The 17,154-nt window shown below is 44.3% G+C and overlaps 1 protein-coding gene across 6 annotated transcripts in view; it reads left to right on the top strand.

Annotated features, from left to right (window-relative positions):
- gab2 (GRB2-associated binding protein 2) overlaps positions 1 to 17,154 on the top strand; it is a 38,529-nt gene that overhangs the window by 8,858 nt on the left and 12,517 nt on the right. For 5 of the 6 annotated variants that reach the window (XM_061783357.1, XM_061783356.1, XM_061783354.1 and 2 more), the window contains exon 2: positions 10,306 to 10,609. In XM_061783357.1, coding sequence (XP_061639341.1) covers positions 10,306 to 10,609 — 304 coding nt within the window. Of the gene's footprint in view, positions 1 to 10,305; positions 10,610 to 12,832; positions 13,032 to 13,112; positions 13,146 to 17,154 lie in introns of those variants that run through there. The other variant, XM_061783358.1, reaches the window with a different exon arrangement.

Below are 17,154 nucleotides of genomic sequence, written 5' to 3'. Positions count from 1 at the left end.
TCCAACCCACCAGGAGCAAGCTTATCTGCATCACAGGGCCAATCGAATGACAGTCACATGATGCGTAAGCCGCAGCCGGTAGCGGGACGTCCCGTGCGGACGCGGTCAAACCGACAGAAAGCACATTTGTGTGCCGACGCGGGAAAAACAGATGAGCCGGTTCTATCCGCAGAGCCGCAGGCCCCGAATCGCTCGTCATAAAGCGCAACCTCACCACCAATAAACCGCTCGCTGCGACCGTACCCTACAAAAAACATAAAAACACTGCCTCGATCTTGCAATTCCAAGCTAAAAGCAAACCGCAAAAAAGGAACTGTGTGTGTTTCCTTCTTCCAAAATATTCGGAGCAGTTTTGGCCGGAGTCTTTGAAGTTAGGAATGCCCTTTTAGAGAACACAAACTAAACTAGTGATCACAGAAGGACAGGACATTCAGGGGATTTTCTTACGGCGCACACAAAGCGCACAGAATTGTTTGACTGGAGTAATTTGGTCGTGCAAACCAGTTATGCGCCCGATTCACTAAAGGTCAGCGTGTGCAAAAACCGGCACAAACTTGTTTACTCACGGAAAAAGATGTAGAAGCGGATCTGCTAACTGGGGCGGCCCAGTATTACGTTGCAGTTCCTCTCGCGCGTTTTGGGAGGAGCGCAGTCGAGTAGATTATCGTAGCACACGCGATATGATCGATCAAACCCGAGAGGAATGCGCTGGCTGATTTGCACCTTTTAAATACCGCGTCCTAAAGGCTGCTGCAAATTGTGGCGCAGGCAACCGATATGCTCGTGTGGGGGCCACAGACTTTGTCTACGTTCGCACTGCAGGACGGGATGCCCAAGTCGGATTACACTATTTATTATTATTATTATTTTTTTTTTTTTTTGTCAAATCCAATCTTTTTATGTAGCCGTTTACATGACAAAAATAAATACAAGTTCTAATGTTGATCAGAATGAGTCCATGATTTGACACAGATGCACACAAAACACAACGCCATTGTTGCACATGGACACAAAACACGAGGCGCAGTGCGGTACAAAAGTCAAGATGGCCCTGTGTGTAGGTTTCAGTCCTGGCAATCTCAAGGATTCCGTGCACCCGGAGCCAGCATTTTCTGGTATTTATTAGTTCTTAAGCACCTTCTTTTTGCTGTTGATTGTTTTGGTTTTGCTTTTCACACGTCTGGTTTGTCGAAGAAGTCGTGACTTTCAGCGCCTTTCGATGGCCGAGCGCGACCCGAGCATCCGGACTGCATTCGCATCAGATACAGAATACGGAATAGTCCTGAATCGGAGATGACAAAAATCTGAATCGTACTGTACACGCTAACGTGAAAAAAAATCTGATCGATCGATTGTGACGTTGGGCAATCAAATCAGAATTGAACTGCAACGTGAACATAGCCTCCGTGATTGTGACGTGAAACCGAACAGTAGCCACCTCATACACTATCTGTGTGTCCAAAGATACACTAGTGCTTTTCTTTTTTTAATGAAATAAGGCAATTTCTTCGTGGCCCCTAATTTTGGAACGGTAGTGTCCTACTGTATGACTGACCAAAACAACAATACTGGCCTACATCGCCAACGGCTGGCCTGGCATGCATATTGTTGTTTTTGCAGGGAGTTTGAGCAGAACCTTTTTGAATTGTTGAATTTTGGATTTTTTTTATTTTAAGCTAACCACTGAGCGTGGGAGGTGTTGCGCTTACACCATGGAGACGCAACGCGACAGCCGGCGGAGGCGGCAAAAGTAGCACAGAGATGGAAGATAACGCTGTGAGGCGGGGAGTCGGGCGTCGTCGTTTTCCGAACGACGAGAGTGTCCGTTGTCATCGCCCTCCGTCCGTCGGTCCGCTCGATGCGTCTCCAATGCTGGGAGTGTTGACAAGGTTCAGCGTCCTCACCGCTGTCGCGATTCTTCTCGGTTGCAGTGCCAATCGTAATCGTGCTGTTGCAGAACAAGAGCGCGATTGATTTTGAGGGTCGGCCGAGGTAGCGGCCGGGTAGTCAACAGATCAGAGTCGAAGATAGGAGCCTCGCCAGGCACAGGGCGCGAGCGTTTACATTGACAAACCAGATTTCAATTTTCCACTCAATATGACTCGCTGGTGCTTGCTTGGTTGTTGTTTTTCAGTGTCCCAGTAAGCTTCCTATTGACAGCGAAGACACTATAGATGATTGGCCACTGCGCTCGATAAAATCAGTACGTACTGTACACGTTCGTTGTCCTTTTCCATTTATCTTCGTTTACGAACGGCAGAGTTTGCAGGGAATCTTTTGTTTGTCGGCGCACCGCATCGATTCGATATCTGTTGCTAGTTATTTGTTCAAGTTATAGATGACACATGTCCTCCTGTGGTTGTGTACGACGTCCAATGGCAGTGCCGAAACCTATTTTGCCGAATGTCGAAGTCGGTTGCGCAGTTTACCTGATTGGTACCATTCTCACACTTGGTACGCTAACATACCCGTAAACGGAATGCCGAAACCGCAAAGGCGGGTCGATAAGGCTTTTACGCCGTGCCCTGTGCTCAGCTAGTATTTTGCAAGCGAACAGCTTGAATGCAACAAGGCTCTCTCTTCATGATCATGAAGTCGAGCTCTGTTAAAGGTCTCGTCGCGTTCCCGTCGCTGTCCGGCGCGACGTGTCCGACCTCGGCGCGTCTGGATTCGCTCAACGCTAGCGACAGCGCCGCGCAAAATGTCTCTCTCTGCGCTCTTCCGTTTGTTTTGTTTGCGATACCTGCTTCGGACGTGACCGGAGAACAACCAGAGACGCGCGGCGTCCGTCCGTTCACGCCGTCTGCTTAACGTCTCTTACGACACTAGCTCGTGTAAACCCTGAGACTTCCCCGCTCGTGTTTGGTTTGAGCTCGCTGGCTGGCTGTTGTGTAAACCGATGTCACACGTGTACGCGCCGATAAGTTCAAGCAAAGGGACCGACCGCCATTAGGAATTACAAAGACACTCGAGGCCCAACCGATTCCCGCATCTGATTTAAGTTTTGTGTGTCGTTTTGCTCGGTTTCAAAAGAAAATCATCTGCAAGCCACTTATTCGTCGGGCTACTGTAAGATACTGTAAGTGTCTGTTGTAGTAGCACACGGCGTGCGTGTGCGTGTGCGTCACTGGTGTGACACACGCTGTGTCAACAAGCGAGCCGAAACGCCCCAGTCATCGTGTTTTCAAAATGTGCGTGAGCAAACATCCCAAACTAAACACGTCGTACTGTACGCCACAATAGGAGGACGAGGTGGAGCTGGCTGTTAACCTGGGGCCCAGCTGCACAAACACAAGGACCCGTCGGTGCACTCCATCTCGTCTATTTCCAGCCGGTATATCCCGACGTTAGCTCTCATGACTCATCAAGTTTTGGATTCGGGCCAAAAGCTCGCCGCAACTCCCGCGGGGTAACGAGTCTTGTTTGACTGCAGTGCTGGAACGCGCTGAGCACGCACGCACGCACGCACGCGCGCGCGCGCACGCACGCAGGCGGATGGAAAGTAGTGCGAGTGAGCTGTGACGTCATGCCCACGTGGGTGGAGGGATGGATGACAGTTGCGCGGGGAGTTTCTCATTCTTTCAGTCGACACTCCTCTCATTCGAATGTGCTCTTTCAGCGCTTTGTCACATTCACGTACAATTTCTAATCTGCTATGATTCCAAATTCCAAAACGCATACCCAAGTTCGCCACGTCGAGGGGACAGATGTCAAACGCTAAATTGTACAAATACTTTGTACGACGACTCCGCAGAAAACATGCCAATCATGTTTTCCTCTGAGCTCCAGCTCGTCACGCTTCTATCTGGCAGCGAGCCTTCCCTGTTGCAAAATGTGCGCGTGTGGGCCGCATCATCATCATCATCATCATCATCATCGTCGTCGTCATCATCATCATCGCAGCTTCACGCTTCTCCGAGAAGCGGCACGTGGGACTTTTGGTTTTTCTCCAGCCTTCTGCTGCCTGCGAAAAAACAACAATAATAAATAAATGTCCCAACAGTGTCGACAAGTGCTGGGCCACACGTGTGCATTACGAAAATGTGTGCCACAAAAGGGTGGCTTGTTGTTGGCAGGGCATGGCGGTGGGACCAGCAGGCGGCCATAATCTGGTCGTCATCAGCAGGCGGTCACACGCAATGCAGGCCACATTCCTGCTTCAGGAAAGACGGAGAATCTGCTCGTCACTTAACTCGGCATTGTCGGACACCTTCGCCTCCCCCGAGGAGGTTTTGAGACACAGACCAAGGAAGATCACTTTTTTTATTTTCCTGGAGAGTCAGGGATCATTTCTTAATGCAAGAACACACACACATATATATATATATATATATATATATATATATATTTATAAAATCTACTTTTCAAGTGGGTTTGAACCAGGACGTTGCCTCTCAACCAGTTAGTCTTTTGACTTGTTTGCCAATGTCAGAGGAGGAACTCTGTTGACTTTATGACTTTATGGCGAGCCAAGACGGTAGAATCCATCCATCCGTTTTCTGTCGCGCTTCTCCTCACGCGGGCCCATGAGGCGGGGCACGCCCCGAACCGGTCGCCGGCCAATCGCGGGGCACACCGTGCCGGACGGTAGAATAGTTCAAAAAAGACAACTCAAACTCTTTGTTCAAATGGTTTTGTGTTGTTGTTGTTTTTTTTTAAACGGGGTGCTTTGTCAGTGGTTATCCTTAGCGACTTGATAGAATTTTCCGTCAGTTCGCAAGATTAGCAAAGCTATGTAAACATGCTGTTTTGATAGCACAAGGGCCGAGTTGATCAAAATGGGTTCGTAGCGGCGGGCAGTGCCCGGGCTCTCTCGAGTGCTGGGAGATAATATCGTTGAACTCAATACAAACCCGATTTACTACAGCCGAATGAAGCCTGTTGAATTGAGTTCTTTTCATCCAGTCGTGTCATTTTTTTTTCAAGTACAGTTCAGTTGGATTCAACTGTTAAGTACAGTACAAAACAAAAATGTGTGCAATACAGTTTCATTGAATCCTTTAGGTGTTGTTGTTGTTGTTGTTCCTGTTCCTTTTCCTATGTTACTGTGCAGTGTTACTGTTCAAACTGTGCTTCATGTTTTGGATGAACACCTTTGAGCTTTTGCGAGGACGTTTGAGAACCTAACCTCCTGCTCTAGGGCACCGCGAATAACCCTTCATATTTGCAATAACGACACGCGACATGCAGCAACCGTCGATCTTATCGTCTTATTTCTCATCAAATTGCGAGATTGCGATGAGGACTCGCGACGAGCTACCGTGTTGTTTTATGGGTCTCCCGGAAAACGTCCGTCTATTATTTCTACTTTGCTGAGATTGTTTGTCTTCCCACAAAAATAGAGACAAACACTCCTGCTTATGGCCAAAAGGAGTGCTGCTATTCTTCGCCGCCAAAGACTGCGGTGTTCTTTTGATGTATATGGTCTCCATTCTCATGCACTTTCAACTGTACTGTTTCATAGTTGTGCCATATTTCAGTTACAGATTTGGAGCAATGGCTCCACAAGTTTGAGCCTACACAAAATCGTCCGCAAAGTCCACTTTGCGGGTCGTCCGCAAAGTGTGTCATGCGGTAAACGCTCACTCACGTTTCTCGTAGTCCAAATGGTTACAATTTGCAGACATAGATGATGTACAAAGTTCATCGTATTTGACCACGAGGCAAGGGCCGGTATCAGATTCTGATGTCCGGAAGCGAAAAGATTGCTGTTTCATGGCATCACGGTATTGCAATTACACTTTTTAAGTGAAAGGGGAAAGCAAAAAACTGCTGGAACGTTTTTCGGTGTGCCTTGAAACCGGTGCACAAAATAATCCAAGATTGCTTGGGGATTGGGAGGGTGGTGATAACTTCAAGATAAATACAATCCTTATCAACAAGAACACATTTTCTATTTCACATACAACTATTTGAAACTAAATGTAGTAATAGTAATAATAGTAGTAGTAGTATTGAAGCAGAATAGGTATCAACCAAACGATCATGAGAAGGGGTGGGATTTCCAAAGTCTAGACTCCTTCCCACTCCCCTTTGAACATGGAAAACTAGTGTTGTGTTTCATTGTCTATTGTTGAATGTGTGTGTGGTTTTTTTTTTTTTCCCCACGCGAAAAAGAACATTTTAAACAAAACGGAAGTTTGCTTGTCTCCCATCTACCAGTCTTGTAGGAAGTCGCGCATCGGACGTGATTCGTTTGCAACCCGGTCGCTAACCGGGCCAGCGTGTCTTCGCCGAGCCGTGTCGCCCGAAGGCGGCGGGAGCCTCGGAGGGGCTCCGATGGGGTGGGGGTTTGAATGTGGGAGGGTTAGCCTAGTTCCGAAGCTGCGGGCCTGACTTCCCACAGTTCCGGTGATCAATGGGCTCAGACGGACATTGTCGGGTTAGCTCATTCCCGTTCTTGTATGAGGTTACGTTGCGTTGGGAGGATGTGAGAACGCAGGAGAAAGTCGGACAGCGGGAGGCTGTGATGGTGCAACTCATCTGTGAATCCTTCCAGAGAAATGGATTCCAGATTCAGACTCTACGATTCGACCTTGATCATTTTGCTGTTGAAATGTTCTCCATTCATTTTGACCCAATTTGGTGTGGAACTTGGTATGACCAAAGGACAAATTCATGCATTTTTCATCATTATCAAGATCCAGAACTGGATCCAAATTGTCCAGTTCTGTATCTGGACCTAGAATCTGGATCGAGGATCTGTATCCGGGTCATTTTTGGTAAACACGGACGGTTGTAAACCGAGTCGGATGCGTCGCATCTTTCTCAGCAAAGGTGAACTAGTTTAACCTTAATCCAGATTGAAAATCTGTACTGGAATCTCTACGTCAATCATTTGTGTTGCGCAAAAAGCGCAAAACTGATCTTGTTTACTTTGGTTAGGTGTATAGCTCGACGTGACAAAAGGACAAATTTCATTTCTTTTTGGGGGATTTTTTTTTTTTTTTTTTTTTTTAGCATGTTCCAGATCTGAATGGAGAATGTTGATGCAGCATCCGTCGTTTGGTAACATGTACAAATCCAAGTTGGAAAAGACATTTGGATCGAGTTTGATGTGCCTGTCCAAATGAGAAATGGAATCATTTGGAATCACGGTTCTGTATTCATAATTTTTGCTGTCACAAAGTCAGAGTGCAAATTTAATATGATAACTCTAAAAAACATTTCATGCTGATTCCGTTTCAGGATGTCGAATCTATGTTCAGTTTAACCCAAAGACAAAATGGCTACATTTGAATCATGATTCTACTTAAATTCAGTATTAGAACACATATATTAACCTTTGAGTGTGATCCAAATTCAAGATCTGGAATCGGTAGTTTGATGAAATCGGGTTGAAAGCCCGGGATTACCCGAACATGAATTGATTCAATGTTGATTTAAAGTTACTTATGGCCCAAGGTTGATTAACTTGTCATCATCTAAACCTGATCGAGGGTCTTGAATCTTTTTTTTTTTTTGAATTAAGTTTGGCTTGCAGCTTCCGTAGGACCCTTTGGCGATTTAAAGATACGGAGGCCAAAATCCAGATTCAGGATAGGGACCTTGGATTAAGATTTAGCATGGGTATGATCATTATGTTTGATTGGTTTGACCCTGTGCCAGGTCTGGAATCTGGATCTAACTAAATCCAATTTAGGTGGTAGCTCGGGTATGATGGAGGTCTGTGCCTGTGGTGTAGTTTGGAACTGCTTTCCCATGGTGAGCTCCTGATTGTACATTCAGTTTGATCAGGCTCCTTACTGGAGACGTCTCTGGGGTAAGACACAGCTGCAGGATGCCAGGAGTGAACGAGCCGGGTTGCGTTGACCTCGCGCAAGCGGGCGCTGCTCCAAAACTCAATGAAAAGACGCCGCCTCTCTCCAGAAAAGACGCAGCCATCTTTCTTCTTCTGTGGAATCTAGCACCGACTCGCTAACATAATTAACATGAATTAGCATTTTTGACAGTCGGGCGAGGGGGGGGGGGGAGGGCTTAAGTATTTCCTTTTCTATTTCTCTTCATTGCGGCGCTCAGTCCCTATCCCCCACAAGTAGCCAGGGTGTCGACAAAATTCAGGAACTTCACACTCGGATGGAAAGTGACCACATCACGTCTTTTAATCAGGAACCCGCACACGCCGCATTTAGCGAGTCTTCATAAACGTCTCCCATACTGAGAAAGGCTCGAGTGTGCGTCGCTGTCACGCTGAGGCTGATCTTTCTTCACTCTTTTGCTTCCCGGTCCGGCGGATGTATGCATGTGCGGCAATATTAAGGTTACCCCCTCGAGGTTTATCTGTGCAGCAGGAAGTAGACTTCTACCGGCCAAATGGAACAATGTGATTCAAATTCGAATTGGTGGGAGTTCACGGTGTGTGTATCGTTCTCGTTGTAGTTGGCGGTCCTTTTCTGCCTCTCGCGAACTGTAGCTAAAGAAGGAGACCAAAATATCGCGCAGTGCAGTTCTACACAAACCACCTTATTAAGCCCTCGTTGACTTGGCGCTTAGGGTGCGGAGGGGGCACTCTTCCAGGCAGGAAACCCATCCGATGTCCCCTAATGAACTGTGGTCAACAGGAAAGTCAATGACAGTCAAGTGGCTTTATTTTGCCTCAAAGCAGGATAGTCTTTATTTCTCCAGAGGCACGTCTGTGACAAGAGTTGTCACTGGGTTCTATATTGTGTCAGTTGGGGGGTGGGGCAAAAGGGGGGCCCGGCAGGATCCTGTATGTCAGCAGCATGCATGCGTGTGTGTGTGTGTGTGTGTGTGTGTGTAGTGGAAGTGCATCGTCGGCGGATGGCCAAAATGCAACCCCCCTCCCCCTCCTCCTCCTCTTCCTGGTCTATCTTCTTCCTCTTGTGTCTCTGACCAAAGAGATAGCCGCTAAGCATGTTTGGAGCAAAGGTTCTTTTGTTATAACAGAGGAAGGTCGAACACAATCCTGGGAAGGTTGTCGTCATTTCGTACCCTCGCCAATTGGCAGTTGGATCATCACAAGATTCTTGTAGATTGTGACAAAGCTTTGGCTAATATGAAAGTCGTCATTGGTGTCAAAGAAGTACTGTATGTTGTAAGTGACACATCTCGACTGGGAGACAAAGATTGCTGTATGTCGGGGGGGGAGGAGCTAAGTTCAGCCTGGGTTGATAGTGGAAGTTACGGAGGGTTTCCGTTGTATGTGTACGTTTTTGCTCTGCCCGGTGGCTATTCAAAAGCTCAGGCTAACAAATGACGCAGCTTTCGTTATGACTTGACTGGCGTTGCGAAGTCGACATACAGTACACGTTCACTAATGGTGCATCTTCTCGAACTCAAATCATCTGTCAGCCATTTATTTTTTACGGTAATGTTATAAAATGAGTTTGAATGATATCTACGTATTTTCTGATCTTAGGTTGCGGTATATTTATGAAGCGAGCCCTTGTGTGTAAGTACTCGCGCCAGATTGCTAGCAAATAGCACTCAATCACTGAAAGCAATAAACAAACAATCTGACAATATTCACAGGCGTATATTCTTTATCCTCTGTGAAGAACGACTAAATTGCTGTGGGTTACGGAGGACTGACCTCCTCATGTATATCTGTATTACACCGGCAACGCGTGCACAACAGAAGAAGCGGCACAATGTCCATTGAATTGAAGCAAACAAATGTGGCAATAAGTGTTTAATCCTTTACATTCTATTCAATTATGTTCTTACTGTACGTTTTTTAAAAGGTTAACCCTAACCCTACAATCATGTAGGGTGCTATTTTTGTTATTAAAGTTCATGGGACACAAATGTCTGGTCGTGTTTTACGGGGGGGGGGGCCTGCAACGAATTAAGTGCATTTCCATTCATTTCTGCGTGGTAACAGAACAAATACAATTCATAAGTCAAGGCACCACTGTCAATATGGCAGTTTGCGACAGCAGTGAGGTCACGGTATTAACGGCACCGCTTGATTGGAAAGAAGTGTACGGTGTCCGTGTTTTGTGCCTGTTTTGGTTGTCAAGGAGGTGGAGCGCAGCCTCGTGTTTTTGAGCTGCGAAAGGGATATCGGCACAGGAAATGTGTTGAGGTTGTGGGCGTAAACACCTGTTACACACCACACACACATGCGACTTTAAAAAAAAAAAAAAAAAAAAAAAAGCGTTTGACAGCACAAACAAAGTCCAGCTGCTGAGTGATTGTCCTGTGATCCTAACTGAATGTGTGGCTTTTTTTTCAATGCACGTTGATCTCATTTAACTGCACAAGTAGTATGTTATGTAGTAGTGGTAAGTAGTAGTAGTAGTAGTAGCGTTGCGTCACAAGTTTCTTATCTACCCCCACCAGGCATGGAAGAAGCGTTGGTTCATACTGCGCAGCGGGCGCATGAGCGGTGACCCCGATGTGCTGGAGTACTACAAGAACGACCACTCCAAGAAGCCAATCCGGGTCATAGACCTGCACTGCTGCGAGCAGGTGGACGCCGGCCTGACCTTCAAGAGGAAGGAGTTCCAGGATAGCTTCGTGTTCGACATCAAGACCTCGGATCGCACCTTCTACCTGGTGGCCGAGACCGAGGAGGAGATGAACAAGTGGGTGCGCGCCATCTGCCAGCTGTGCGGCTTCAACCAGTCGGATGACAACAACCACGGTAAGGAGTTTTTTTCCCTTCTCCTCAGTCTGCAATTTTCTTTTAGTGTTTTTGTTAGGCTGGATGGACTCAAATATGCCTCAAATAATCACTTCATTATTTTATTTTATTTTTTACTTGTCTACTTTAACTCTGTTTCAACCACCAGATTCAACTCAAGTAAACAAGTGTTCAGTAGAGATACATTTGGTTAATTTCCACTATCACTATCTAATAATAAATACATAAATACATAATTAATTCATAATATTTCTCCATATTTTGTTTATTTTTATACATACTTATTATAAAATATATTATTTATTACAGTATTTTATTGTATAATTTAGTATGTATTTAATTCATGTATTATTTAGTATTTATTTTATAATGTGCACTTCATTGTATTTCTTTAATTTATTGTATATATTTTGGAATTTTCAAAAACATGTCTTTTCATGTTTTCTATGTATTATTATTATTATTAATAATAACATTTAGTGACTTTTATTTCTTATGGTCATCATATTATTTATTATATATATATATAAGTTTGATAGATAGATAGATAATAATTTTTTATATTTACAATATTCAATGTTTAGGCTTTGTTCATGTTTACATAAGCGTTTTATCTTTTGTCAAGTCACAATTGATCAAAACAGTGATTCGAGTCGCCCGCTAGTCGCCATCACCGCTAACTAGCTTTCAGGCTAACGTCACCATCTGGCACCTTGTTGGCGTTCATGTTTTTTTCCTGCATGACTGATCGTGTGGAAACATGGAAATATGCGCAGGTGCAGCTTGGTAGTGCGAGGGGATTCCCTCCACATGTTGACGCTTAGCACATAGCGCTAACCGTTAGCTCTGTTTGGCAGGTCGCAACATCTTATTTTGGTGGTTCTAAATACGTATTTCCTTCCCTCTCTTGTGACTATTTTCTACAAAAATAGAACACTAAAAAGCAGCTGTGACCCAATTGCATTTTTCAAGCTCTCATGCTAATTTACTACTCAAATATCTGTAAGCTTTCCCATGAATGCTAGCTTGTTCTACTCTCTGGGAAACACATGGCAAAGATTGGGCTTAAAAAAAAAAAATTAAAAAAAAAAGAGAAAAAGTAATGAAATCAGGACTGTATTACCTAATTCAAGTACAATTTTCTCCCAAAAGAACAGAAGCATTTGATTTCTTAAAACAAGTAAACATACTGTCGCTAACCTCAAAACCCACTAGCGGTGTCTTAAAACTAGTGTATTTATACCGCCTATACCTTGAGAACTATGCTATTTCTTATTTTAAGTTATACTTCCTCATAACCAGTAATACAATCTCAAGAAGGTATTGAAACTTTTTTTTTTTTTTTTTTTTTAAAGGAAAAAGGCTTGAAGGAAGTGAAATCCTGTTACGCAAAAACTGCTTTGTAAAAGGGAATTGCTTGGCACATAAAGAATTTTGCCTTGATTGGCTACATTAAGATTTGAGTTTCTCCGGTGCTCACGAATGGTCATCAGAAATTTCCATCTTCAGCAAAATCCCAACATTCTGTGTTTGTTTGTGCCTGCGGGTGATTTCCGCCTAGACCCCGTTGACCCCGTAGAAACGTTTAGATAATGACGTATTATTGATATTAAGGTGAATGGAAAATCACTCCAATGCATTTGTGGAAGAAGCTAAACATCACGTAGCGTTTGTTTGACTTTTGTATGATAGCGAGCCGGTGTTGCCGTGTATTCGGAAGACTCAACAGAAACTGAAACTGTTTTCTGTCAGTTCGTAGATATGCTTCGGTAAGTCGAGTTTTTGTTTTTTGACACTTTTGTTCGGTCCGAAGTTGTTGACTTTCGAAAGGAAATGAGACCCATTGTTAATCACCGACGTGGCAGGAGATGGTCGTAGTTTCCCGATCGGAAGGTAATCGTCGATGGGTGATAATGACTAATTTTTTTTGCAATTACTAATAATACCGAGGTATTAATTCTTGTATTTGAGACAATTGACTCTTAGAACCAAAGTTAGCAGCTGTAAAGTAAGCAAGGAAGCGAGTTTTGTCAAGATCTTTTTTTTTTTTTTTTTTTTTTTTTTTGCAGCTGTAGCCGACACCAAACAGACAGGGGAAATCCCTCTGTGAGGGAAAACAAAACCGTGGTACAGGAACAAAAAAAAGAAAACCAGTCAAGTCAGATCATTCTTAATAAGATAAGAGGAGCAGATGTTGCTCGGCTAACATGCGTTTTTGACGTTGTTGTTGTTGTTGTTATGTGCACCGAATGATGTGACGATGAGGCGATGTCATGTCTGCTGCTGACGAAGAAGCGTTATTCTGGGAAATTTGGTTGCAGTTGCAGCAGTTTTTCCAAAGATAGCCAAGAGTCACGCTCACCGACGTTGAAGTTCTTCGTGTGGGATAGCGAGGAAGAGTTGACTCAGTGGGAGCATGACAGTAAGTCATGGTTACGTAACTGGCTTTGTTCCTTAAATGGCACAATCATGATGATATTTCATTCTTTGGGTTTATATTTAGATGGAAATGCTGATGCGTGCGGATTCCGTCGGGGTAAATATGCCACGATGACCGTCTATTTTAGGAGCTCTCAAACCTTTTGGGTCCAGGGGAGAATTTCTTTTTCCCATGGACCCTCGTGTGTTTTTGCAGCGTGCGCTCCCATCCTCGGTGAGGCCTGAGCAGCACCATATACTCACTGTGTTACGTGTTGTCCTCCTCATGTGTGTGTGCTGCTGTTATCAGATAGTGATTGGCTGAGTGGCAGCTGGAGTGTTTCCATGCCTCTGGAAAGCCCCTCCCACTCAGCCCCACTCACTCATCTAATGAATGGGGCATCGCCTCGTCAATCACTGTCTTTGTTGTTCGGTCTGAGCTCCCTCACTCGACCGAGAGACGAGGTTAGCGCTCATTAGAAGTCCATTTTAGGTTATGTTTTTGTTGTTGTTGTTGTTGTTGCTAACATTTGGCTAAACGGACTGTCCTAAGGTGAAGAAAGCAATGTTGTTGTTTGATCATCATTGCTTGAAGAATTATACACTATCTGCCAAACTGCTGCTTGTTGTGAAGTGAGTTGAGCTCACTGTCACCATAATCTCAACATTTTGCTCGCCAGTCAAGCAAAAAAAAAAAAAAAAACATCCAAAAGCGACGGCTCGTATCTCCAGGCAACGCTGTAAATTATTATCACTACATTTCTTCAAACACTATAATGAGTGCCTTTACATTTTATCAGTTGTCGAAATAAATGCACAATAAAAAAAATCATTGAATGCGAAATACATAGAAACAAATATCAACTAATTAATCGAAACAACAAGCAATAAACAGATACATTTACAATAAATAAATACACGCTGCTTTTCTTGCTAAAGTCAGCTGGGATCGGCTCCATCTCACCCGCAATCTTGTGCAGTTTAGGCTTGACTTGCATGTCGTCGGTTCAATCAGGCAGCGAGCGTTACTTGTCACTTCCTGCATTCGTGGAATCTGTTACCTTCTCTGTAGCGGTCGCGGGCTCCGCTCGTTTATCTCGTCTTATCAGCGGGGGGGAGGGGAAGTAAGTCTCATCCAACCCCAATTCCAATGAAGTTGGGACGTTGTGTTAAACATAAATCAAAACAGAATACAATGATTTGCATATCACGTTCGACCGATATTTCATTGAATACACTACAAAGACAAGATATTTCATGTTCAAACTGATCAACTGGATTGTTTTTTGCAAATAATCATGAACTTGGAATTTTATGGCTGCAACACGTTCCCAAAAAGCTGGGACAGACAGGCTCATGTTTACCACGGTGTTTATCACCTTTTTCTTTGAACAACATTCAATAAACGTTTGGGAACTGAGGACAGCGTTGTAGGTGGAATTCTTTCCCATTCTTGCTCGATGTACAGCTTCAGCTGTTCAACAGTCCGGGGTCTCCGTTGTCGTATTTTACGCCTCATAGTGCGCCACACATTTTCAATGGGAGACAGGTCTGGACTGCAGGCAGGCCAGTCTCGTACCCGCACTCTTTCACTACGAAGCCACGCTGTTGTAACACGTGCAGAATGTGGTTTGGCATTTTCTTGCTGAAATAAGCAGGGGCGTCCGTGACCAAGACGTTGCTTGGATGGCAGCATATGTTTCTCCAAAACCTGTATGTACCTTTCAGCATGAATGGGGCATTCACAGATGTGTAAGTTACCCATGCCATTGGCACTAACACAGCCCCATACCATCACAGATGCTGGCTTTTGAACTTTGTGTCCAACAGTCCGGATGGTTCTTTTCCTCTTTGGCTCGGAGGACACGACGTCCACAATTTCCAAAAACAATTTGAAATGCGGCCTCGTCGGACCGCAGAACACTTTTCCACTTTGCGTCGGTCCATCTTAGATGAGCTCGGGCCCAGAGAAGCCGGCGGCGTTTCTGGGTGTTGTTGAGAAATGGCTTTGGTTTGCATAGTAGAGTTTCAAGTTGCACTTACGGATGTAACGCAGAACTGTATTTACTGACACTGGTTTTCTGAAGTGTTCCTGAGCCCATGTGGTGATATCCTTTTCACATTGATGTAGGTTTTTGATGCAGTGCCACCTGAGGGATCGAAGGTCACGGGCATTCGGTGTTGGTTTTCGGCCTTGCCGCTTACATGCAGTGATTTCTCCAGATTCTCTGAACCTTTTCAGAATCAGAATCAGAAACATCTTTATTTGCCAAGTATGTCCAAAAAACACACACGGAATTTGTCTCCGGTAGTCGGAGCCGCTCGAGTACGACAACAGACGGTCAATTGACAGAGAACACTTTTCAGACATCAAGACACTGACGAAAAACAGTCACTGAGTAATAAAGGGTTAATAGTTATCTGGTAATGCCGGTTCACCTGTGGGATGTTCCAAACAGGTGTTTGATGAGCATTCCTCAACTTTCTCAGTCTTTTTTGCCACCTGTCCCAGCTTTTTGGGAACGTGTTGCAGCCATCAAATTCCAAGTTCATGATTATTTGCTCAAAACAATCAGGTTGATCAGTTTGAACATGAAATATCTTGTCTTTGTAGTGTATTCAATGAAATATCGCTCGAACATGGTTTGCAAATCATTGTATTCTGTTTTTATTTATGTTTAACACAACATCCCAACTTCATTGGAATTGGGGTTGTAGGTCTCAAGTCTTAACCTTCCAGTTTCAAGCAAGTCCCAACTGACTGAGACAAAAACCAAGCAAGGTGAGTCCACAGTACATTTCAAGCAAGTCTGAATCTTATGAAAACTGGGACACACAAAACCCAAGGTTCCGCTGCGATAACAAAAACAAAAGCATTTCGTTGGCGCCATCTGGTGGAATCTTGTGTCCAGGCAGTATGTTGGAGTAAGTTGAGGAGTTTCATTGAGACATAAGTAGTGCTTTGCCCCCACCTTTTGATGTCAATAGACAATTGCAAACCTTTTTAGGAGGGTGCTAGTTCTGAATTTGGGCCGTTAGCGGCAGGTTTCGGTCTCTGTAATTTATTGTCTTCTCAATCAATCGCAGAACCAAGATGAAGCTGAGTTAACGTTTGACCGGCCGATATAAAGTTTTGGGGTTTTATAATGACAGATGAAGTTGTTTCTTTTGAAAACAAGGGGCACAGTATCTTGAAAATGCTGATTTTCGTCATTTAGTTCAAGTCAAGGTCATGTCGAGTCTTCCATAAGTTTTAGTCAAGCAAGTCCTAAAGTTAGTCTGACTCGTGTCAAATGTCATGTAACTGTGTAGCCACTACTGCTTTACTATGTCATTCCGTGGCAAACAGAGTCAGATATGCTGTGACTGATAGAGCGACTCCAAACACTCTTCAGTGCTTTCAGCCACTTGTGTGCTGGAACGCATGACGAGCCCGACGAGATGCCCGCTGGCGCGCATTGAGGTCGTCTACAGTCATGCATTTCGAGTTAAAATGTCATCCAGTGTTGTTTCAAAAACAAACAAAAAAAAAGCTCCCTGCTCACGTCACTCGTGCTGGAATTCAGGCCCAAACTAGAGCATTTTAACATCACAGGATATCACACTTTTTATTTAAAAAAAAAAAATTATAATAATAACAATACATTTTGAATAAATGTGAAGCTATCACGCTAATACTAAGAACTTTTTGCTTTGTCACCGATGCCACCAAAGTGAGATTAAATGTGCACCAAACCGATTGACTATTTTTATTTTCTTTTTCTTTTTTAAAAACCTTTTCAATACGTACATTTAAGTGCGTAGCAAATGTTGACCGACACGGTTTTGGATTGGATTTAGAATGTTTCCATGCGATTTGGGCCTCCTCTCCCTTCCAATTTTCTGTACGTGGCCCTCAGTGGAAAAAAGTTTGGAAACGCATTCTAGTACGTTTGACCTTCGATGTTCCTCGAGTCCGACGCCGTGGCTTCCATCTCCTTTATTGACTTAGGTCAGTGTGGTGTCTCCCCCTCTCCTCCTGTCCTCACCCCCATAACCACGCGCATGCAAATAGCAGTGTGCCCCCAGAGACTGTGTGTGTGTGTGTTAATGTGTGTGCATCTACTGTACGTACGTGTATGCGTGTG

Source organism: Phyllopteryx taeniolatus, chromosome 8, assembly GCF_024500385.1.
Source record: "Phyllopteryx taeniolatus isolate TA_2022b chromosome 8, UOR_Ptae_1.2, whole genome shotgun sequence".
Taxonomy (NCBI): Eukaryota; Metazoa; Chordata; class Actinopteri; order Syngnathiformes; family Syngnathidae; genus Phyllopteryx; species Phyllopteryx taeniolatus.
The sequence above is the reverse complement of the archived record's forward strand: the minus strand, read 5'-3'. Positions and strand labels throughout refer to the sequence as shown.